Source organism: Lethenteron reissneri, chromosome 3 (assembly GCF_015708825.2).
Source record: "Lethenteron reissneri isolate LAM-NWPU_2019-01 chromosome 3, ASM1570882v1, whole genome shotgun sequence".
In the NCBI taxonomy this organism is placed as follows: Eukaryota; Metazoa; Chordata; class Hyperoartia; order Petromyzontiformes; family Petromyzontidae; genus Lethenteron; species Lethenteron reissneri.
Window position 1 is genome coordinate 11,079,414 of NC_083781.1, and position 25,778 is coordinate 11,105,191.

Below are 25,778 nucleotides of genomic sequence, written 5' to 3' on the forward strand. Positions count from 1 at the left end.
AAGCGCTGTTAGCGAGTGGCACCTATGAAGGCCTGCACGGCACACGGAGGGGTGCATGACCAGCACCACGCCCGACCGCCTCTGTCTCCCCAGTGGCGATGTTTAACGCACCGCACCAGGTGCTCATTTGAGGCTGAGTCGACATATGAGAGGCCCAGGAATCGGTTCACATAATCGTGACCAGTGTTGGCCATAGGCAGGAATCGAACTCACTACCACTCCCCAAACATGTGCAACTTGCCTTCCACTGGTTAAGAGAAAAATCGGTACTACATGAGGTAGCAAAATTCAGTAGCAATAAGGAGATGATGATGTATGTTGAATTTCTTTCACACCATACATAGCCAACCGTGCTAATCGGAGGTGCGGGGGAAGGACAACAAACTAAACACAAAAAGCAGTACTAAAGAAAAGAGTTTTCAATCTATATTTAAAAGTGCATAACTCCAGTGGCTTCCTGATATCGGAAGAAAAGAGCGTTCCAGACGGCCGCAGAAGTGCATCTGAAAGCGTGTGATGCGGTGACTGGAGTTTGCGTGATGGTTTATGCTTCTTAACAAAGTCAGCGAGGTATTGTGGTTCAATTGTAGCAAGCACTTTGTGTCTAACGAGCGCGACCTTAGAACGTATTCACAAACACGGTGTCGGATCGTGCAGTGCCCGTCACGACACGCGCCGGATGAATGTTGTACACAACGCCGCAGCTGGGCAATGTTGTTTTGATGACCGACCTCTGGCGGCAACGTGGCATCGATCTCCTCGAGGAGCCTGTCCTGCACGTCCGCGTGCACGGCCAGGTTGTAGGCGATGTAGGTGAGTGTCACGGCCGTCGTCTCGTAGCCCGCCAGGAGGAACACCATCGCCTGGGACAAGATCTCGCTGTCCGTCAGCGCTGCAATCCGCCAAGGCACGATGGACGCACGCACGGATGGAGACGTCGGGTCACGTGGCTTAACCGTAAATTCGTACAGCCGCTCGTAAGGCCGATCGTATCGCACGCCGCCGCTGCAGATCCACGCGCGCTGTTAATGCTGTCCGGTAACTTGCATGCGCACAGTGACTTTGTACAGGCGTACACATATCCGACTATGACCACATATCCGCCAGTTCCCAGCGAGTCGGAATTATGCGACGCTGCATGGCACATTTCAATGAAAGCAAAAAAATATTTACATATTTTTTTAATGTTTGCTTGATGTTTTGCTTTCAAATTGGACATGGCTATTTTACCTTTGTACGGGATGATGCCACCGTGCTCGTCCATCAGCGAATCAGAAATCTGAGCATCGACCATGGTCTGTAGGAAGTCCACCCTGTCCTGTGGGGCGGAATCACAGAATCACAGCCAACGATGGGTGTCCACACGTGCACAACATGCGCGGGGCAGATCTCCCGCTCCGTGGCTTCCACATATCAAAATTGTAATATTCGTCGTGATATCACATCATACTACTGGTCCCCCCGCCTCGCTGACTGGGCCCTCAAAATTACGGGCACGATGCTGCTCCCCGTTCGTGCAGTTACATCCACCCTCGATATCGCTTAATGCCACACGCGGGGCAATTTACGTATATCGTGCAACTGCAGCCGGGGCTCCCCTTTGCAGCTGTATCTTTAAGATTTAAACGTCGGCGCACAGCGTAGCAACGGGAACGCGTGCGCGCGCGACGATTATTTGAATTCCGACCTCCTTATTAACGTTTGCAAACTGCACCGTGGAGATTTAAAACAAAAAACATTCGAAATGCGCGACGCGTTCCGTTGCGCTACGCCCGCGGCGCTTAATTAATATTACAGAAGAGAGTTTTGCCGCGCCGCGTACAAATGAAACGTGAACGGCCGTTTGTCTTCGTTGACGCGGTGCGGTTTTTTTCAGTGCACAATTGTCATTAGTCTCTCGTGTTGAATGAGTCGTGCCGAGCTACGAAAGGACAATTCACGTGGACAAATGTACGGCTGTGCATTTAAAGCGTGCTTAAACGTTTCACCGCGAACTCAATGCATCATTACATCACATCTCAATCATTCCTCCAATGTCCTGCTGTTTGTTAAGCCTAGGGGACCCCCATGTGGCAGCTGTCGTTGTGCAGCACAAGTTGAACTCAGCACTACTAAGTGGGCATTATGTATGTATGTTGAACTTTTTTCGGACCGTAAGTAGCGCAACCCAACGTTGACCCAACGTTGACCCAACGTTCCATTATTTTCTCTTCACTGGGCTGACCCATGACGTACCGTGTGGTCGCCCTTGCGACGTTCATTCTTCAGGCGTTGCAGGTTGGACATGAAGAAGGATAAGACGTCATTGGGAAACATGCTGACGTTCATCCGGACCAGCAGCGGGGTGACGGCCGGGAAGAATACTGCGCCGCGAGGGGATAAACGCAACGTGAGAAAGAGCATCGCACCGATGCACGCGTATGCACAGTTGTACCTCCTGGCTTTCGATACAGCTACTGGGGCGCCACGGTGGCGAGATGTTAACTTCCTCGCCTGGTATGCAGGAATAGTCGTGGGTTCGATCCCGACTCTGATGCTTGTATATTTGGAGATCACGTGGATTTTTCTTCGGGTCCTCCATTTTGTTTCTCCGCATTTAGAATCGACGTTGCGTTTTGGCTGCTAGAAATGTGCACGCGATGACAAGCCACTTCATTGAGCCATCATTTGCGGTGGCCAGGTCGCTTCTGAAAAAGAGCCATGCAGCTCAGTGTGCCTTACCTGGTAAAATAAAGAAATAGTTTGAGTACTATTATCAAACGTGACGGCCGATACCCAAAGCACAGACAACGTGAATGAAGAGGTAAACGTGCAGCCCTGAAAGTGCTCGCTCACACCATTTCTGGTAGAAGTACCTCCACTAAAAGGCTAGTTTGGACTACTCTTCCACTCTGGCCAGTCGTCTTGTAAGAAGCGTAAGTAGCCAACTTCCTTGCCCCGACACATGCGACCTGCCGATCATGGACGACCTGTGGTGTTACCCATTTATAGCTGCCGGGTGGACGGAGGCGGGCGGAGGGATTGAGAATCTTGACCCCCTTGTTTCAACGGCCGCGCCCGTACTGCGTATTAGAATCGGCGGCCTCTGCATTGTCCAGCGTGCTGACCACTACGCCACCCACAGCGGCACGCCGATTCCACGTGCATCGGAAAGTCGAGGAGACCCGAAGCATGTACGCAACATACGTTGAACTTCTTTCGCACCATACGTAGCTATCGCGCCAATGGGAAGTGCAGGGAAACGACAAACTAAACGCAAAAAAATTAACCGGTAAAAACAAAGTTTTTCACTTTAAATCCTTAATATGAGTGGCGGCTAGAGTCCTCTTGTCCTCTGGCTTGAGATGGCTGCCATCTATGGGTCAGATGATTGCCTGCCACCATTAAGCAATTGGTAATTAAATATAATAAATTTTTTCCTAAAAAGTGTAACATTTTGGAAAAAAAAATTCACGACAATAAATTGTCACGCACAACGAGTCTGTGTGCAAAATGTCAGCTCGATTGGATCACGGGAAGTGGGTTAAAAAACGACCGTAAAATTTGCACGGTCGTAAGCGCGCAAGCAAGCAAGCAAGTGAACTTAATATAAAGGATTTAAAAAGCCGTACGCATTTAACGTAATTGGCTATCCCGTCGGCATTTTACATCTGATAACTTTGCACGAAAGTGCTGTTATTCCCAATGAGATTTTTCTATTTTATTTCTTTAACTACCAACCTACCATTACCATTATTATTTCATTTTAAATCCCGTGACATCCACAATGGCTCAGAAGCTAATGAGACCCACAGGGCTGAGCCAGGCTACTTGGTGAAAATAGTCAACTAACCATTGGCCCAACAGCTGTTATGGTTTATTCGGCGTACCGAAAATTAATTCATTCTGCTCCAAAGGCCATAATTTTAAGTCGCTGATGTACGATCAAATTAGCCGATTGCTACAGTGGCTTTTAACGGGCGGTACAATTGTGCCAAACTTTTCTCCACTGTTTGGTGAGAACCCATTTCAAATCGGTAGCTGTAAACAAAACAAAAAATATAAATAGCACATTTTCTTTTATGACACAGTGCTCTCCGACAACGCATGAATGAGTTTGCATCGGATTCATTGCTTATACGGAGTGCTCTTGCTAATAACATCTGTTGTCCCAGCAGCATTTGTTAAACGAGGCGGACTTTGCTGATGAGACTCATCAGAAGCCTTGGAAACCGGACCAGACTTTTCTTGCTTTAACAAATGCTGCTTGATAATACTGGTCGACAGACCCAACGGGCCGATGGGACTAAATACATTCTAGATTTGAAGCTTTCGTGACTACAAGGATTCATACTCTTAGGTTTTTCGGTAAAGTCACGTAGGTAAAAAAATAAAATAAATAGAAATAATAATAGAAATAAAATAATAAATCACGACGTTTCGGAGGCAACACAAGTCTCCGTCATCAGGTGGGACCGTCAGAGCTAGATTTACTGTCTTATTATTATTATTATTTATTTTTTACCTACGTGACTTTACCGAAAAACCTAAGAGTATGGACTAAATACATATTTGAATTCTTGAGATGGAAATACGTTCTGGTAAAAAAAAATAAAAAAAAGATCCCATTCTCCTCCCTCTCATGCTCACCCTTCAGTGGTGGTGCTGGCCACAAGGAATACTAATATTTTGACAAGATCCCAGCGAGATGGCAGGAGTGACAAAGACAAGCGGCGGAGAAGTTTGGTCGGATTAATGTAGACATAAGGTGGAGCTGTAGAGAGTTGAGCAAAGGGAGATGCAGGCGGACAGGACAAGAGATTAGAGGATGTTATTCAGCTCGTTACGTTTGTACGGACTTGAATTTTTAGCGGATGTTTGATGCACCCTTATTTTCCATGAATCCCCTTGAGCTGACCGAGGCTCTACGCCTTTGCTTGTTTTGCTGATATCGAGCGCCACCACCACCACCCACCTAACAACGAGGTGGGACGTAAATATAGGCCGACCTGTGGGAGAAGCCTCGGGCCTGCCATGAGAATGTGGAATTTATTTCCGATGACTCGGGGGCCAATGGAAGAAATGAACACTGCACGATGCTCATCTAAGCATGAGCATGGGGACACTTAAAAGACGTCGGCCTTTTTTTTTTACTTGAGCCAATGACAGTGTAGCGTACCGCAGCCTTTCTTTTTTTATGTTTGCCCCTGGCTACCATTGCGCTTTATGACATTGCCGGTGCACTCATCTTGGATGATGCAATATTCGTTCAACGTTTTCTTGTTGCTGCAGCATTACTTCAGGGCCCTATGTAGAAAATCTGGAATTTTTTTTTAACACCGCCAACACCCCCCCCCCCACCACCACTACTTGGGAAATTTCCAGATCCGCTTCTGACGCAACATGACTCTTTCACCGAGAGCCCAACGCCTGAATTTTGCCTCACCTCGGCTGCTTGTGAGCGGGTCATGCTAACAAATGACCCCCCCCCCCTCGCCAACAACAAAGACAAATTTACAGCCACAGCGCCGCAAGCCCAGGCACGGGGAGGCACGATGCAAACAGATGGCGCCGGAAGTATTTTATCGCGTGGAACTTGGAACGTGGGCCGTATTTTGATAAGAGAGCCGTGCGGCGAGCGCACGGCAGCGAGGGTGTCTGCCTCCCCACTCGGCACTGTCTCTCTCAAGCCCTTCCGGGGATGGAGAGACGCAGGCGCCCGGCTGGGATACCGTGGGGGAAATTTTGAAAGGTGGTCGGCACACGGGGGTCCGGCGGTGGTGGGTGGGTGGGTGGGTCCAGGGGGTGAACGTCGGAGCCACGTGTGTGGCCAGCCACCCGGTAACGACGTCTTTTTCAGGCAGCACTTTCGCTCGAGGTAGGAGCTTCCTGCTAACAACCTGACCGATGGCGGATGTAAATCTCCAGCGAAACGTGGGCACCCATTTGAAGCTTTGCGAGATCGTTCTCCAATCATGCCGGCGATGCTGCTGCTGCTGCTTGAGCGGCAATAAATTAGGCACGTTTATTGCTGCTACTCCCTGCCCTTTGCCCTCCAGCTACGAACAACCTCTATAACTACTATCACTATCACTACCACGACTCCATCTCCTATAACGATCCCTATCACTATCCCAACCTCTATAGCCACTGTCAATATCACTACCCCTATCACTATCACTATCCCAACCCCTATCACTATCACTACCCCAACCACTATCACTACGTCAACTCCTATCACTGCCCCTACCCCTATGTAGCAACTTTCTACGAGAATCTTTATTTTTCAGTATCAGAATATGTAGACTGTAGGAGGAATCCAATGAGCTATGAAGCTCTTTTTCACAGATGTCCAGTCGGTTGCGGGTGAGAACGTTACAACATCAACAATACAAAGACACGACAGTCGTGCAAAGTACAAGAAAGGTAAACAAATCACCCAAATTTCGAGGTAAAGCTTTCGTGACTGCAGGTATTCATCTTCTTGGTTCTTTCGGTAAAGTTACGTAGAAGGGAAATAATAAAAATAAAAAAATATAACATAATAAAATACAATTCTCACGACGTTTCAGCCACAACGCAAGCAGCCGTCCTCAGGTGAAGAACAGGGCTGTCTTTCCAACGCTGTCTTTCCGACAGCCCTGTTCTTCACCTGAGGACGGCTGCTTGCGTTGTGACTTTACCGAAAGAACCAAGAAGATAAATCACCCAAACACAAACAAATACAACTAAACCATCCCCATCCTACCAGGCAAAGCCCATCGAGGTATTAACTTATTTTTTACAAGCGACCTGGTCACAAATGACAGCTCAACAAAGTGGCCCATCACGTGGACATTCATAGCACCAAAATAATCTAAATAATCTAACACAGCTTCAAACGTTATTGGAACATTAGGAAATCGTTGACACAACCCAAGTACAGATAGTCCCCGAGTTACGACGGTCCGACTTACGATATTTCGATCTTACGATGGCGATAGCGATACGACAAAATTGTAAAATAATTTAAATTTCGCGCGGCAGGCAAAAGCCGCAGCGTACGAGGTACGATGCTGTACGTTGGGACGCTGGCGGGATGCAACTCCCACCTTTCTATTAAATTGCAGTTCATATGGGTAGGCTAAGAATTTACTTTGTTCTTTTTACTTTACATCTTACTGTGCAATACAGTATTGTAATTAATAAATACACACAGTATATAGTTTATACAGTACGCTACTGCAAATTGTTCTGTTTTGCTAAATTATCACCATTCTTTAAGACTCCTGGGTAGGCTAGGCCATCTTGGACTGATATTTTTGACTTACGATTGGGTCGTCGTAACGATCTCCATCGTAAGTAGTGGACTACCTGTACATTGTTTCTGTGTAAAGTGAAAGTCCAGAATCCCCTTGTCCGAACCAAGGATATCGAACAGGATGAGAGGTTCAGGCCATGGACTCCAATGTACTGGTGTGTACAATATCAATGAGCAGGCATTACATAAGCTACCTTTTTGTGTACTTGAATGATTGTTACCATAAAAAGCATAGATTTGGCCGAAGTTTCAATATTATTTGTCATATATGGTGGCGCATGTATGTGTGTGTGTACCGGAGATCATCAATTATATAAACTATCTGTCGGCTTCAGGGAGGAGGAGGCTCCGGATTTTCAAAAACGCCGGATAATCACATCATCGTCATTTAAAATAGCTTCTTTTTGCACGTTATTCCGTGAAATTAAGTTTTCAGGTGTTGTGTTTTCAATTCGTTTACTATCTGCAATTGGCATGAATAAATATACAAATAGACAAAAAATAAATATCCTACTTTTAAAAGTTACGGTATTTACTGTACCGTATTTACCACTCTAATCTTGAAGACTGCATCACGGGGTGATGTATATACGTGCCGTATTTTCACCGTTTAATTTTTATGTAGTGTATAATATACTGTATGTAATATTTAACCCTGATAATCGAGCATAGCTACTCTGTTTTGTCACGCACACAGTGCCGATCGCCGGACCGGTTACAGCATTTGGCGCGGTTTTGGAAGCCGGATAATCGCACGCCGGATAATCAATGACCAACGGTACGTTGAACTTCTTTCGCACCGCACGTAGCCAACCGCGCCTCTAACCGGAGGTGCGATTTCACCCAGAGGACGCCGGTTAAAAGAAAGCCCCGCAGCTTTCGGACCGCCAACGAGACGCTGGCCGCTCCCCAGAGGTCGCAACCGGGTACCCGATACCCGTACCCTACCCGATACCCGGCTACCCGTACCCGGCCGGGTACGGGTACGGGTACCCGTTTGCGACCCTGGTGCGGCCGGGTACGGGTAGGCCGTGAGTCACTGGTGAGTCGCCGTTTGTCACTCATTTCGGGTAGGGTACGGGTACGGGTAGGCCGTGAGTCACTGGTGAGTCACCGTTTGTCACTCATTTCGGGTAGGGTAGGGTACGGGTAGGCCGTGAGTCACTGGTGAGTCACCGTTTGTCACTCATTTCGGGTAGGGTACGGGTACGGGTAGGCCGTGAGTCACTGGTGAGTCACCGTTTGTCACTCATTTCGGGTAGGGTAGGGTACGGGTAGGGAACGGGTACCCGTACCCGGCCGGGTACGGGTACCCATTTGCGACCGTGATGCGGCCGGGTACGGGTACGGGTAAGGAATCAAAACCCGTTTGCGACCTCTGCCGCTCCCTTACCGACGAGCAGCAGCAGGGGGTTGAACATCCCCAGCTTCGTCAGCTTGTTGATGTAGGCGACGAAGGGGTCATGCTCGTTGCTCAGCGAGTTCACGTCGGCGCTGAACGCGGTGCTCGTGATCACGTCCATGCTGTACGCCCCCAGCAGCCTGCGGGGTGGGGGGGGGGGGGTGGTGAAAAACAAAAGACAAAGATACCAGATTTGAAGCTTTCGTGACTGCAAGGATTCATATTCTTAGGTTTTTTCGGTAAAGTCACGTAGGTAAAACATTAAAATTAATAAAAGTAAAATAAAGCCTCACCTTACCATGTTAATAAAAAGTGTGCCGTACTTGGCCCTTCCCCCTCTCCAACCATTATATATATGGCGTGGTAGCTCTTGCAATCTCTCATTTATTTGATACAGCTGTCGTGGCTGTGACGGTTCCACCCGAAGACGGAAGCTTGTGTTGCCTTCGAAACGTCGTGATTTTTATTTTATTTTACTTTTATTAATTTTAATGTTTTACCTACGTGACTTTACCGAAAAAAACCTAAGAATATAGACAAAGATACTACCCGCCCCCAGTGAGCCTTACGTGGTAAAATAAAAAAGGCGAATAGTTTACTTTAGAGTAGCGCGGTGAAGGATAATAATAAATAATAAGTACGGGCAAATATCCCCCATGAGCCATATGGATGGTGGGGGTGGGGGGGTGATGGGGACCCCTCATCCAGCAGTGGATTGACAGAAGAGCTGTGTGTAGGAATTCCCTAAATAGAGTTTCGATATTGTGATCTGGCTGGGGAGGTGATCAAATGCACTATAAATAAACAATTGTTTTTTTTTATTTTACCAAGCAAGGCCGACTGAGCTATATAGCTCTTATTCAGACGTGAAGCGGCCACAAATGATGGCTCAACAAGGTGGCTTATCACGTGGAAATGTAAAGCAACCAAATACTCTAAACGTATGTTTATAACGTGGAGGGAAAAACCGTGACCACGAGGAGACAGACAACGCAAACTCCAAATATACAGCAGGCACCATGGTCGGGATCGAAGCCACGACCTCCTGAATACCAGCTAAGTTCAACCCCCGACCGGGCCAGAATCTCAACCCCCGCAAGGTCCATCTCGCGAGGGCTACATGGTGGGGCGTCAACAGTGGTTGTGGATTCTAGATTTGAAGCTTTCGTGACTGCAAGGATTCATACTCTTAGGTTTTTTCGGTAAAGTCACGTAGGTAAAAAATAAATAATAAAATAATAATAAAATCATAGGAGAAATAATAGAAATAAAATAATAAATCACGACGTTTCGGAGGCAACACAAGCTTCCGTCTTCAGGTGGAACCGTCACAGCACGATTGCTGTATCAAATAAAGAGAAATCCCAAGAGACCCGAGCTTTCGATTTAAAGCTTTCATGACTGCAGGGATTCATCTTCTTGGTTCTTTCGGTAAAGTCACGTAGAAGGGAAGTAATAAAATAATAAAAATAAAAGATAATAAAATAATTCTCACGACGTTTCGGCCACAGCGCAAGCAGCCGTCTTCAGGTGAAAACCAGACTCTAAGACCTGGTTTTCACCTGAAGACGGCTGCTTGCGTTGTGGCCGAAACGTCGTGAGAATTATTTTATTATCTTTTATTTTTATTATTTTATTACTTCCCTTCTACGTGACTTTACCGAAAGAACCAAGAAGATAAGACCCGACCTTGTGTATATACTGGTTGAGGGTGGGAGGAGCCAGGATGGCTGTGGATGGTTGTGGACTATGGAAAGACAGGCCTCCACCATAGCATTGTGGAATTGACACCGCCGCCTAAGGACGTAAGTGCTGCACAACGCTCGTTTGAGCACTTTTACTTGACTTGAAAAATTAAAATCATCATTTCAATATCGATTTGCATGCGCCGCGCTGAACACTGAACGCCAATTTACGTAAACGATCGGCACAGGACTGGGAGAAGAAAAAGAAAACCAGGCTATCAAAATATTGGCAAACAATATTTACATGTCTTCGCGAGCATTTACACTGTGAGATCTCTTTTACCAGTGGCAAAATAAAAAGCCGTCTCGGGTGTAGACCAATCAACTTCAAGGACAGTGCATATTATTATCATTATCAGAGTTGCTTCTTTTTGTTTGCTTTTTTGACTACTTGTGTTGTGGTTATTGCAAACATGATGCCTTGAATAAAGGTGTCAGTTTTGTACCAGTTTAAAAGGGTAAAAACCTACTACTATGTCTTCGTGAGGTTCACTGGTGACATGTCAGCAATGCATGCTAATGCATCAATTTTACAATCTTTTATTTAAACAACTTTATCTCGCCCACGGCATCACAGGCACATGGCAAAGTGCCCGTAACCAGGTTGCTTTCTGAAATTTAAATTAAGCGCTTGGCAAGGAGAGGCTCTGTAACGGCTAAGGTGCAGTCCTGCAATTGCTTACTCATGGCACTGCAGGCTGAGTAAGCATCCACGAAGTGCGTGCCCACAGAGGGCATTTGGTCCACTCCACGGAAATAAACTATTAAACAATTTGTTATTCTACCAGGTGAGGCCCACTGAGCTGTACAATTATTTTTTAGAAGCAACCTCTCACAAATTATAGCCCAGTGAAGTGGCTCATCGTGTGGTCATTTATTGCAGCCAAATACTCTAAATGTAGGTATAAAATAAAATAAATCACGACGTTTCGGGTGCCCGAAACGTCGTGATTTATTTTATTTTCTACCCACGTGACTTTACAGAAAGAACCAAAGAGTATGGATTCCTGCAGTCACGAAAGCTTCAAATCACTCTAAATGCATGTTTATGAATGAGGGAAAAACCGGAAGACCTGGAGAAAAATTCACGTGACCACGGGAGAGAACATGCAAACTCCAAACACACAGGCATCAGGGTCGAACCCACAACCTCCTGCATACCAGGCGAGGTAGTTAACATCTTGCCACCGTCACACACCTACCACGTTGACCAGACGTGTGGAGATAGTTGGGCATACCCACACTTTACCCCACTACACGCGGCTTGCCCGATTGGCTGCGGTGAACACTGCCGGGTGAGGGGAAAGGGATTTGAGAAATGTGCGCCATCGTTTCAACCGCCGAGCCGGGAGAAAGAAAATCGAATCGGCAAACTCCGGATTGTGAGCCCAGTGCACTAAACCATTTCACCACCGCTGTGGCAGCCTCACTAAGAGGCCCGGGGAGCTTGAACGCCTCGATTCACTCACTTCTTTGCATCGAAGCTTTGGTCGGCGTTACACTTCAACTCTGCCTGCTGCACGAGCAGGTCGCCATAGTGCTTGACGATGGGGAACACCTGAAGCAAGACCGAAAAAGACCGAAAAAATTGGTGGCAGCAGCACGTCAGGGGGACGATTCTTCCGCCGATGAAGACGCAGAGAGAGAGAGAGAGACACGTATAAAGAGAAAATAATACATTAAATACTAGCATAGTAAATTAAATACTAATATGCTAGTATTTATGCTAGTATTTAATTTATTATTTTCTCTTTATACGTGACTTTACTGAAAGAACCAAAGAGTAATTCCTACAGTCACGAAAGCTCCAAATTAAGTATATAGAGAGAGACGTCTACCTGCACAGCGGTCTAGAAGGCGTATAGCTTGTTGGACAATAATGTTCACAAGCATATGTATATGTACGTACAGGGACTCCTCTACTTATGAACGAGTTAGGTTTCAGAGATCTGTTCGTAAGTCGATGTGTTCGTAAGTCCAACTTACTATCGATTACAAACATGTTCTACGGCGTGTACACTAAACACAGGGAATGGCTTTAAAAGTTGTATGACCTCCTGTAGATGCAGATGCCGCTGGTTCTTCGTGTTCTGCAAATGCAGATGTCACCACCACCATTGCGCGGCGGTTGAACTTACAACTCTCGATCCGAACAGGCAACTGGACATACGGACAGATTTGTTCGTATCTCTGAAAGTTCGTACGTGGAATGTTCGTAAGTAGAAGAGTCCCTGTATGCTGAACTTCTTTCGCACCGTGCACAGCCGGCCGTGCTGATCCGAGTCGCGGGGTAAGGACAACAAACTGTGCACGACGGATTGAAAAAGAGAGCGCATGCCTCAGGCGAGACAGACCTTAGACCCTTGTCTCTGCGTAACGAGCGATTTGTTACAAACACTCCACCACGTTAGCGCACAACGGGCGTCCTGCGAGTTGACAGGACCACACAGGAAAGTGAACACGTTCTATAGGTAGCAGTAATTGTTTGGGGTTTCAAAATAAAAATGTACTTATACCACCACACAATATTACACGTATGTGTGCGATGACGGGGCTTGTTTTGACTATACTTCATAATGATAATCAGTGAAAGTTGGAGAAGGGGGTGGGGGAGAGGGGAGGTGACCCAGGCCTGGTTCAAAAAGTTGACCCTGGTGTGAGGCACGGCGAGGCCTTCATCCAGCAGTGGATAAAGGGCTGTGTATAAAAATCACTGCGAGTCAGTCTGTTCTCCGACGCTACGCCATGGTGTATTCTCAGCAAACGCAAAAGGTATACATGGGGGTTGCGAGTGCTACGAGATCAAATTTTTTTACATTTTTAAGCGAGCAAACATTAATTGATTGATTAAAATGTGTCACCGCAGAGAGTGCCCTTGAGATGGAACGCCTCGTTTGCAAGCGCGCCCCACAGTGTCAAATGAGACACGTGCGGCAAATGCGCGGCGACACACACCGTGTACACAGACGTTTCAAAACTGTCAACTTGTGCGGTAAATGTATTTGACATGATACAAATTATCCGGTGATTCTGCTGCTGCTGCTGCTGCCGCTGCGTTCAAGGCGGTCGTGCACACAAGCACAGTTAACAACGACAACTTAGCACGTTAGTCAATAACAACACCGTGGCCTTAAAAGGAAACGTATATAAAGTGGCACATTTTTTTACGGGCTATGAAGTAGGCCCATTGCCTGAAACGTCACCTGAAAGAAACACCGCCTGTGAAATATACGTTTTTTTTTTACCTTTTAAAGCTGTGAGTTACACAAATCATAATACTCTTAGTTCTTTCGGTAAAGTCACGTAGGTAAAAATGAAATTAAAATTAATAAGAAATAAAATAATACAATTTTACTTAATATTTTTTTATTTTTTATTAATTTGAAATAAAAATTTATAAAAAATAAAATAATACAGTTTTATTCTTTATTATTTTATTTTTTATAAATTTTAATTTCATTTTTTACCTACGTGACTTTACCGAAAAAACTAAGAGTATGAATCCTTGCAGTCACGAAAGCTTCAAATCTAAAACAAATCATAATCTTTGTTTATGCTGGAGAAATCCGATGAGCTATGAAGCTCTTTTTCGGAAGATGTCCAGTCGGTGGCAGGTTTCCAAATGAGTGGCACTCACCACCGGTTCGTATGGAATCTTCTATCGGCCTCTAAGAGTTGCAACAGCATGTCGCAACGCTGCGCACCCGTTGCATCAGTACTACATCTCACACCGCCAAGTGTACCTTTCAAAATTAACGACTTCCTACAGGAGAAATCCTCTTAATTGCAGCCTTATTATCCGCAACTCCTATTTATCCAGTAACAGCTGCAGGGTCCGATACGTTTCCCCATAAGTCTGAGCGGAATGGCATTCTATCATCCGCACTTTCTTTCCCGTCTAGACAAATTCATCCTGTTATCTCCGCGGGGGTGAATCACTGCCCGGTAATTTTTTGTTATTTAAAAAAAGAATTTCATTCGTTGCCTTCTTATTCGTGGTAGAGAGAGTAACTGACGTCAGCTGCCCTCCGTGTAAAGATAAAATACAAGTAGTCCCCGACTTACGATATTTCGATCTTACGATGGCGATAGCGATACGACAAAATTGCCATCAACAACCTAACATCGTTCAATTGTGCAGACGACAGACAGAATCTTGGTGAGTACAGTACAATATGATACGTTACGATACGTTCAATGCATGTGTGATACGTAGCTTTAGCGATTTCATTTTAAGGTTACCACGATACGATACGTTCAATGCAGTTAATAGTTTTGAAAGCAGATAGGATTGTTTCCTGAAAAAACTTTCTATTAAATTGCAGTTCACATAGGTAGGCTAGGAATTTACCTTTTTATTTTTACTTTACATTTGACTGTGCAATACAGTATTGTAATTAATAAATACATACAGAATATAGTTTATACAATACGGTACTATAAATTGCTCTGTTTTGCTAAATTATCACCATTCTTTAAGACTCCTGGGTAGGCGAAGCCATCTCCGACTTACGATATTTTCGACTTACGATGATGGGGTCGTCGTAACGCATCTCCATCGTAAGTCGGGGACTACCTGTATGTAAAATTGTTGAATCGATATATTGCGGCCAATGATAGCGTCTCGTTAGGCTGCTGGCGCGCGGACGGGCGGACGAGGTGACACGAACCCATTACGTACGACGAATATAAAACGGCGGCGGTTCTCGCGCACAAAGCTTGTCGACGCGCGTGCCGCGAGCTTCAGAATTCGAACTCCACTCTTTACCTCCTTGAGTTTCCCCGTGCTGAACACGGGGCTGAGCACGCTCCGAATTCGCTTCCACTTTTCGTCCTCCACCACGGTGAGGGCGTCGTTGAGAGGCCCGTTGAGCTGAAAGTTCTGGGAACACAGCGGGCAGGCGGGCATGAAGGTTTGCCTAATGGATAAGGAGATGTCTCATAGTGTAAATGCTTACCCCGAGCTCTCAATGCTCTGATAGTGCGCTGTCTTTGAGTTGTACGCCTTTTGGCGTCATCTGGTCCAACACCAATAGAGACTAGGCTCTAAGAAAAGCTGTCTCGGGTGTGGACCAATCAACTTCAAGGACAGTGCATATCATTATCATCATCAGAGTTGTTTCTTCTTGTTTGCATTTTGGACTGCTTGTGTTGTGGTTATTGCAAACATGATGCCTTGTATAAAGGTGTCAGTTTTTGTACCAGTTGAAAGGGTAAAAACCTATTACTATGGATAGGGGTGCCGCGGTGGCGAGATGTTAACTACGTCGCCTGGTATACAGGAGGTAGTGGGTTTTATCCTGACCCTGACGCCTGCTGCTGTACATTTGGAGTTTGCACATCTCTCTCTCTCCCCAGTGGTCGCGTGGATTTTCTCTGGGTCCTCCGTTTTTTTTCCCTCCACATTTCGAAAGCCTGCGTTTAGATTATTTGGCTGCTTTAAATCTCCACCTGATAAGCCACTTTGTTGATCTATGTAGCTCAATGGGCCTTACGTTGGTAAAATAAAAATAGCTTCGTTTTAGATTTCCACGTGCCATCTCTTGGACTACTCCAGTCTCCCAGCGACCCGGTAAATATTATTGGAGAGATTAAGCCCTGTGCTTGTGTTCGCACATGAAAGTCGCAGCGAAAAGCAAAAAGGTACGGAACTTTCTGATACAAATGCCCACTCTGATCAATGTTTCTTCTGATATCAAAGCCCCCTTTCCCTCCCTCCCCCCCCCACTGGCTCAGCAGCTAGGGAATCTCTTTTCTTGGCTAGTAACACAACTGGAAGTAAGCTGATAGACAAGCAGACCATTCTTACAGCTACCAGATATCCCGGATTGGCTATGCAATCGAAGTGGATGGGGGATGACTGGGGGCGGAAAGGGGGGGAGGGCGGAGAGGGGGGGGGGCGGAGAGGGGTGGGCGGAGAAGGGGCTCCCAGCTGATCATGCTTCATAACTCATTTGTGAGATAAAGAGCTTTACAGCTCATAGGATTCCTCCAGTATGAACATTCAGATTCTGATTCCTGGTCGTTGAGCCTCCCAGAAATATTTCGATTTAAAGCTTGGGACGCTGTCTTTCCGGCAGCTCTGTTCTTCACCTGAGGACGGCTACTTGTGTTGTGGCCGAAACGTCGTGAGAATTTTATTTGATCATGTTTTATTTTTATTATTCTATTATTTCCCTTCTACGTGACTTTACCGAAATAATCAAGAATATGACCTCCCAGAAATGCCGTAGATTTTTTTTTGTTACGAATTCTCGGCGTGAATGTTGAGTCTGACCCTGCGATTGGTGAAGGTGCTGTAGCAGTCTTTGACCAGGATGGTCTTGTAGAGGCTTGGGTCAGCCACCATCAGGACCGGCGACCTGCCGTCGTAAATCCTACGGGAAAAAAAAAAACATTGAAATAAAGTGCTTAGCCAAGGATATTTTATTTTTATTTTTTACAGCTGTTCCCTTTTCCAACTGACAGCATTTTATTTCGCGTTAAGTAAAAGGCATGAATATTGACCGTTTCTTGTCGCATTAGTTTGACATGAGCAGGCGATTTGGGCCAGCCGCTGCACTTGTGTGCGCACGGCCGGGTCTGCATTGAACATGGGTACAGTAGAATATTGATTTGAAAAGCGTTTGAATGAAACCACACAGCGGGCCATATTTCATGCCAGCCACATGCCCCTCCGCACAAGACTCATGATACACACACAGCGGTGCGAACGGTGGATTTCCACTCTGAATTTGCGACAATGCGGTTCTGTTCTATCACAGCAAAGAAGCATGGTTGGCCTGAGGAGGGGCATGGGAACGATTTTGAAATTACGTGAGCAAAGCAATCACGCCTTGTAGCCGAGGAGGACCCTAATCAAGGCACAATGGAGTCCCATGAAGGTCATGAATTGAAGTTCGCAGAAAAAAAAGTCTTGCCCTCCCGTCCAAAGGTTGGAGGTGGCTGTTGCTGACCCGCTTCCTTCCTACCCCACCCAACACGTGTTCGCTTTGACAATAAACGTGCAGTAAAGAGTGCAAAGGTGGAGTCCCGCAGTTGCTTTGCTCATGGCACAGCTGGCAGAAGAGCCTCGACTAGTGGGAGCCCTGGAGAGCCCTGCTAGTCCAGAGGGTGTGTTTGGCCTACTCTTCCACGTTGGCCAGACGCTTTGGAGGAAGTGGGAGCACCCACACTTTACCCCACCACACGTGACCTGACAATCGATAACTAAGTGTGGTGTAACCCACATGCTGTACACTGCTCTGTGTGTGCGTACCGAGGCGGGGAGGTCTAAGAAGCTTGCACCGTCGATTCGACCGCCGTGCCGGGAGATCGAATCGAACTGGCGACCTCCGGATTGCAAGTCCAGTGCGATGAACTTTACACTACAGAGGCATTGCGAGATGTTAACTACTTCGCCTGGTATACAGGAGGTCGTGGTTTCAATCCCGACCCTAACGCCTGCTGCTGTATATTTAGAGTTTGCGTGTTCTCCCCGTGGTCGCGTGGATTTTTCTCCGGGTCCTCCGGGTTTTCCCCCCCTACATTTAGAATCAACGTGCGTTTCGAGTGATTGGCTGCGATAAATATTCACGTGATGATAAGCGACTCCGTTGAGCTAGTATTAGTGATAGCCAGGTTCCTTCTGAAAAGAGTGAAATAGCAGCTCAGTGGACCTCACCTGGTAAAAAAAATTACCCGTAAAAACAAAGTTTTTCACTATAAATCCTTTATATGCGTGGCATCGGTTTTATTTTATTATTCATTTCTGTTTTTCTTGAGTAAGAGTTTCATTTTTATCACATTGGTATTTTTAATTAAATATGAATTTTTTTCTTTCCTAAAAAGTGGAAAATTTTGGAAAAATTTTTCACGAAAATAAATTGTCACGCACAACGAGTCTGTGTGCAAAATGTCAGCTCGATTGGATCACGGGAAGTGGGTTAAAAAACGACCGAAAGATTTGCACGGTCGTAAGCGCGCAAGCAAGCAAGTTAACTTAATATAAAGGATTTAAAAAACTAAAGTTCACATTTTAATAGTTCTACAGTGCTTGTGGTTTGAGGTCTGTTTTGTAGATGCAGTGCAGTTTAAAGACCCACACACACGTACATGCACATCAGAGTGGAGTATTCTATACATGCGGGTCAGTGGCCGTGTGCTTTAAAAGTAAGAAAAAAACTCACCCCCAAATGTTCCCGAATTTCTCCCGGCACTCCATGTCAAATTTGAACCAACCCTGGCAGCGTGAAAAAAAATGAAACACACGCCATTGAAGTGTCAACGCTGCCGCGGTAATACGGCGAGAGGTAAACCGTGAAGACGATATGATTTACTACACTTACGTCAGAGGTCGCAACCGGGTACCTGATACCCGTACCCTACCCGATACCCGGCTACCTGTACCCGGCCGGGTACGGGTACCCGTTTGCGACCCTGGTGCGGCCAGGTACGGGTAGGCCGTGAGTCACTGGTGAGTAACTGTTTGTCACTCATTTCCCAACGTCTTGTCTCTTCTCACAATTAAAGTTTCTAGAATCAACCCACCCACGCCTGCAACATGGCTTCATCCCAGAGGTCGCAATCAGGTACCCGATACCCGTACCCTACCTGTACCCGGCCGGGTACAGGTAGGGTACGGGTACGGCCGGGTACGTGTACGGGTACCCGTTTGTGACCGTGGTGCGGCCGGGTACGGGCACGGGTAAGGAATCAAAACCCGTTTGCGACCTCTGACTTACGTCCATTTAAGACTGAAGCAGCATTTTTCATAATTCTGGCAAATCTCGACATGAAGGTGGCTGTTGTAATCACCGGCGTGCCGTCACGGCACTCGAATTACAAATGCCGTGGGTTTACTTCCCAATACAAACCGTTGTGCTGAAGTAGAAACTAATTTTTCGATTTAAAGCTTTCGTGTCTGCAGGGATTCATCTTCTTGGTTCTTTCGGTAAAGTCACGTAGAAGGGAAGTAATAAAATAATAAAAATAAAACATAAAAAAATAATTCTCACGACGTTTCGGCCACAGCGTCATTCAGACGCTGTCTCCCCGACAGACCTGGTCTTCACCTGAGGACGGCTGCTTGCGTTGTGGCCGAAACGTCGTGAGAATTATTTTATTATGTTTTATTTTTATTATTTTATTACTTCCCTAGAAACTAATTGGCACGTTTTGTTAAAGTGACAAACCTTACTAGTCTGCTTGGTTCTTTCGGTAAAGTCACGTAGAAGGTAGATAATTATTGCTGCTAATCCTACATCCTACATAATGCACGGGCATAATATGACTTTGAGACCCCCCCCCCCCTCCAACGCATTCCACAAGTAGTGACTATTCCCATATCTACATTTTCCATAAATATGCTAAATTCCTCTGTTGATATGCAAATTCCTTTGTCAAGGCGCTCTTCCCCCCCTAACCCAGCTTAAATATACGCTGCCAAGCTTGGCGGTGTTCATTCAGACGCTGTCTTTCCGACAGACCTGTTCTTCACCTGAGGACGGCTGCTTGCATTGTGGCCGAAACGTCGTGAGAATTGTATTATTTTCTTATCTTTTATTTTTATCATTTTATTACTTCCCTTCTACGTGATTTTACCGAAAGAACCAAGAAGATGAATCCCTGCAGCCACGAAAGCTTTAAATCGAAACCTTACTAATTTGTCTGTGTCGGGTTTAACGACACATTCATATTTACGCGATCTAACCCAAACAAAATACCTTTACGTATTATTTCTCGTTTCCATCTTACAATTACCTTTCTGTACTCAAGGAAGGTGCCAATGAAAGGATATGGTCTGGGCGTAGGTATATTGAGCCGTTTGAAGAAACTGTAGGGCCACATTGCATATCTGCAGATGAGAGAAAGAGAAAAACAACGACAACAGTTGAAACGAAGGCAGGGCTGTGGCAAAAAAAAATGACACCGCAAAACAACTTCACCAAGGACACCCGCATGGAATCGAATCACCCGGAATTCGCACACAGCCTAATCAGATCTCGACAGCAAAGCAGGTTCGAGCCTGGATTTGTTTAGTTTGCATATTCCCACCCTGCAATGATTTCCTGTAATTGTCGCCACTGCTCATGGGTCTTTGGCGGTGGCCATCCTTGCAACAAAGCTGCTTATGGCTCAATAATTGGCCTTACAGGCTGGAATAATAAAGTCTGAGTCAGAGGATTAAGCACTTGCATTGGCAACTAACGCGCATAAAACAAGTGTTGTAGGCTGCTGCGGTTGATAAGCTGTCAGGGTTTGCCCATGGGGCCACACCTCCTTCATAAATGGGCAATTAAAGATAAGCTCTAGGAGTGCGTGTGATTATGGCCATGCCACCCGCATAGTAAACTCAAGCAACGCACACGTATGTACGTTTAGCCAGCGCTGCGCTCGTTAATAACGCAACAAGAATTTAAAATATCTCCCCAAGAAACAAAACTAAAATCATGAGATCGTTCCGACCGGCATTGTCCGTCGCTGAGAAACAACGTGTGCGCCGTGCGCGTAACCAACCGTTGTGCTACATTTCGATTTAAAGCTTTCGTGACTGCAGGGATTCATCTTCTTGGTTCTTTCGGTAAAGTCACGTAGAAGGGAAATGATAAATAATAAAAATAAAACATAATAAAATAATTCTCACGACGTTTCGGCCACAACGCAAGCAGCCGTCCTCAGGTGAAGACCAGGTCTGTCGGGGAGACAGCGTCTGAATGACGCTGTGGCCGAAACGTCGTGAGAATTATTTTTTTATGTTTTATTTTTATTATTTTATTACTTCCCTTCTACGTGACTTTACCGAAAGAACCAAGAAGATGAATCCCTGCAGTCACGAAAGCTTTAAAGCAAAAGATACACACACAAACATCGATGATTGCGAAGCATCAATGTCCTCTCTTCTCTTTCCCGTAGTTCTCGTGCCGGGAAGCAAACACCGCCGTCGTCTCGTGTTCACCATCACTGCATTTCGGCTTCATGAACTATTGAGTTTCGATTTAAAGCTTTCGTGACTGCAGGGATTCATCTTCTTGGTTCTTTCGGTAAAGTCACGTAGAAGGGAAATAATAAAATAATAAAAACAAAATACAATAATTCTCACGACGTTTCGGCCACAACGCAAGCAGCCGTCCTCAGGTGAAGAACAGGTCTGTCGGAAAGACAGCGTCTGACGCTGTATGTCAGTCTTTCCGACAGACCTGTTTTTCACCTGAGGACGGCTGCTTGCGTTGTGGCCTGAAACGTCGTGAGAATTATTTTATTATGTTTTATTATTTTATTATTTCCCTTCTACGTGACTTTACCGAAAGAACCAAGAAGACGTTGTACTGCACTTCCCATGCGTCCGAACACCATCGCAAAGAAGACGCAAGACTCACGTGGCTGTGAGACCCAGCAGCGTAGCGAAGAGGACCCACGTTTCGGCGGAGAAGCCCCATAACCACGGGTCACCCATGGGCTCTTGTTTCTGCCTCCTTCACTTCACTACAGAAATCTCCCTACCTGGGGTGCACACAGTCAACGATGGATGGTGGTTAGTAGGTGAACAGGTCCCTCTGTGTGTGTGTGTGTACACGTGGGGAGCGGTAGTGTAGCGGTTAGCGCGCTGCGCTCCGGAACCCGGCGGCCGATTCCCGCTCACGGCCAACGCCAAGAGGCCGTCCATAAATGACGTCACGCGATTTTGTAGGATTTTTTATACCCCCCCCCCTCGTCACACGGCGTCACAAAAAGTCAGACCACCCCCCTCTCAAATATGACGTCACAAAGGTCTGCGCCCCCCCCCCCAAAATAAAACATGCTTCAAATCGCTTTAAATTATTGTCATTGTAGTGCGTAGTTAATGTCGCGCTGCACTCTGATGTTATAGAAGAAAACATTTATTAAAAAGTCACTTTAATTAAGTAGAACGTGTTGTCTATATTTATTTAAAGTTGCGCATTTTTACGTGACGTCACATTTCTCAAACCCCCCCCCCCCTCGTCACACATCGTCACAAATGTCTGACCCCCCCCCGCCCCTAGGTGCGTGACGTCATTTATGGACGGCCCCAAATGACGATTATCTGAACCTGTTCTGGGCCTCCCCTAGGTAGACTCAGCCTCAAATGGGTACCCGGTGCGGTGCGTAAACATCGCCACTGGGAAGACAAAGGCGGCCGGGAGTGGCGTTGGCCACCCAATTCCTCGTGTGCCGTGCCGGCCTTCATAGGTGCTGCTACTCGCTAACAGCACTTGTCCCAACATAATCAACGTTTTTGGGTTTAGATCGCGTGATTTATAAATGTGTCGTAACCCTCCACCACCCGACACGGCCAATCAGTAAAAAAGTGTCACGTTGACAAAAGACAAATAGTTCACTGCTTTAGCCCATCGGTGCGTTGAAGCGTGAAACCACAACATTTACAATTTGTCAACGTGACACTTTTTTACTGATTGGCCGTGTCGGGTGGTGGAGGGTTACGACACATTTATAAATAACGCGATCTAAACCCAAAAACGTTGATTATGAATAATATTGGTCGCGAAAGCCTACGTGTTAAACTTGTCCCAACAGTCTGTTAAGGCTATACGGGGGATCTTTGTCTGTGTGCCCGTGTACGTGTTGCACGTGCAGCAAGGCTGTATCCATGGAGTCAACATTGGGGTGGGGCAAATTTTACAGAGGGTCTGGGGGCCCCCCCCCCAAAAAAATGTTGGAATTTGAAAAATAATTTCCTGCCATTTCCTGCCTAAAATATTAAAAAAATTCACTGACACATGGGATGGACTTTTTATTTATTTTTTACAATAATGTCTACTAGTGTATTGTATTACATTGCTCTGTTTTTTTCTTTTTTACCTTTTCTTGGTTCATTGTATGTAATGGCAGAGATTATGGATTAATAAAGTACAACCATAACCACAATCACATGAACAGAAATCATTTTTATAGCAATATATTGGAGGGGGGGGGGGGCATTTTGAGCATATTTGAATATTAGGGGGGGGGGTGTGTCTACCCGTGTAATGATGTTTGTTATGTGCCTGTTTCTGCCCTGTCGTGTTCATGTTTGTCTGCAGTGCAGTGGTTATGTCTGTGTGTTGATGTTTGTGTGTGTGCAGTGGTTATGTCTGTGTGTTGATGTTTGTGTGTGTGCAGTGGTTATGCGTGTGTGTTGATGTGTGTGTGCAGTGGTTATGTCTGTGTGTTGATGTGTGTGTGTGTGTGCAGTGGTTATGTCTGTGTGTTGATGTGTGTGTGCAGTTGTTATGTCTGTGTGTTGATGTGTGTGTGTGCAGTGGTTATGCGTGTGTGTTGATGTGTGTGTGATGTGGTTATGTCTGTGTGTTGATGTGTGTGTGCAGTGGTTATGTCTGTGTGTTGATGTGTGTGTGTGTGCTGTAGTTATGTCTGTGTGTTGATGTGTGTGTGTGCTGTAGTTATGTCTGTGTGTTGATATGTGTGCAGTGGTTATGTCTGTGTGTTGATGTGTGTGTGTGTGCAGTGGTTATGTCTGTGTGTTGATGTGTGTGTGTGCAGTGCTGTAGTTATGTCTGTGTGTTGATGTGTGTGTGTGCTGTAGTTATGTCTGTGTGTTGATGTGTGTGTGTGCTGTGGTTATGCCTGTGTGTTGATGTGTGTGTGTGCTGTAGTTATGTCTGTGTGTTGATGTGTGTGTGTGATGTGGTTATGTCTGTGTGTTGATGTTTGTGTGTGCTGTGGTTATGTCTGTGTGTTGATGTGTGTGTGCTGTGGTTATGTCTGTGTGTTGATGTGTGTGTGTGCTGTGGTTATGTCTGTGTGCTGATGTGTGTGTGCTGTGTTTATGCCTGTGTGTTGATGTGTGTGTGTGTGCTGTGGTTATGTCTGTGTGTTGATGTGTGTGTGTGCAGTGCTGTAGTTATGTCTGTGTGTTGATGTGTGTGTGTGATGTGATTATGTCTGTGTGCTGATGTGTGTGTGCTGTGGTTATGCCTGTGTGTTGATGTGTGTGTGCAGTGGTTATGCCTGTGTGTTGATGTGTGTGTGCAGTGGTTATGCCTGTGTGTTGATGTGTGTGTGTGCAGTGCTGTGGTTGTCTGCGTGTTGATGCGTGTGTGTGCAGTGGTTATGCCTGTGTGTTGATGTGTGTCTTTGCAGTGCTGTGGTTATGTCTGTGTGTTGTTGAAATTATGTCTGTGTGTTGATGTGTGTGTGCAGTGCAGTGGTTATGCGTGTGTGTTGATGTGTGTGCAGTGGTTATGTATGTGTGTTGATGTGTGTGTGTGATGTGGTTATGCGTGTGTGTTGATGTGTGTGTGCAGTGCTGTAGTTATGTCTGTGTGTTGATGTGTGTGTGTGCAGTGGTTATGCCTGTGTGTTGATGTGTGTGTGTGTGCTGATGTTTGTGTGTGTTGATGTGTGTGTGGTAGTGTAGTGGTTAGCACTCTGCGCTACGAACCTGGCGACCCGGGTTCGATTGCCTGTTCATGGCTGACACCAGTAACGATTATCTGAACCGGCCCTGGGCCTCCCCTAGGTCGACTCAGCCTCAAATGAGTACCTGATGCGGTGTGTAAACATCGCCACTGGGGAGACAAAGGCGGCCGGGCGTGGTGCTGGCCACTCACCCCCTCGTGTGCCGTGCCGGTCTTCCATAGGTGCTCGCTAACAGCACTTGCCCCTACAGCCTGTTAAGGCTATACGGGAGATCTTTGTTTTTTTTAGTTATGCGTGTGTGTTGATGTTTAGGTACAGTGCAGTGGTTATGCGTGTGTGCTACTCTGTTTAATGTAGTTGTGCATACCTGCCAGCACCTTATCAGCGCCCTTATTACGGAACAATTGAGACCTTATTGATCACCGCGTCTCCCTTATAAATCCCAAGGTTAATCCTACAAAGTCCCCATCACAAGGCGAGAAACACAATCAAATGCGCGTGTTTGTTCGTCCGTGAAACCGTCGACTTCCCAGCACACACTAAGAACACGGGGTGAAGACATCGGGGTTGACAGCTGTTGATCTGACGCCCGCTTACCTGTGCCGATGTGCCGGTCGCTACGGACTTCCCTTGCGTGCAGAGGACTTATACTTCCTCCCCCTACTTAGGGGCCGTCCATAAATGACGTCACGCGATTTTGGACGATTTTTGACCCCCCCCCCCCCATTCGTCACAGGGCGTCACAAAAAGTCAGACGCCCCTCCCACCTCCTTTTAAATATGACGTCACAAAGCTCTGCTCCTCCCTCCCCTCCAAAACCATATTTCCATTTTGAAAATAAAACGTGCTTCAAATCGCCTTAAGCTATTGTCATTGTAGTGCGTGTTTAATGTGGCGATGCACTCTGATGTTGTAGGAGTGTTGCTATAACAATTAGTGTTGTTATAACAATTCTATATCTATTTAAAGTTGC

At 46.1% G+C, this 25,778-nt stretch overlaps 1 protein-coding gene across 1 annotated transcript in view; it reads right to left on the minus strand.

Annotated features, from left to right (window-relative positions):
- Positions 1-25,528, minus strand: part of LOC133346278 (cytochrome P450 3A56-like) — a 29,253-nt gene extending 3,725 nt beyond the window's left edge. Inside the window, exons 1-11 of the mRNA XM_061557783.1 lie at positions 25,403-25,528; positions 21,784-21,907; positions 20,168-20,261; positions 18,595-18,647; positions 16,704-16,803; positions 15,195-15,308; positions 11,896-11,984; positions 8,673-8,821; positions 2,236-2,363; positions 1,231-1,318; positions 732-892 (exon numbers count right to left, since the gene is read on the minus strand). Coding sequence (XP_061413767.1) covers positions 732-892; positions 1,231-1,318; positions 2,236-2,363; positions 8,673-8,821; positions 11,896-11,984; positions 15,195-15,308; positions 16,704-16,803; positions 18,595-18,647; positions 20,168-20,261; positions 21,784-21,860 — 1,053 coding nt within the window. The 5' untranslated portion in view covers positions 21,861-21,907; positions 25,403-25,528. The remainder of the gene's footprint in view (positions 1-731; positions 893-1,230; positions 1,319-2,235; positions 2,364-8,672; positions 8,822-11,895; positions 11,985-15,194; positions 15,309-16,703; positions 16,804-18,594; positions 18,648-20,167; positions 20,262-21,783; positions 21,908-25,402) is intronic.
- Between the last annotated feature and the right edge of the window lie 250 nt (positions 25,529-25,778).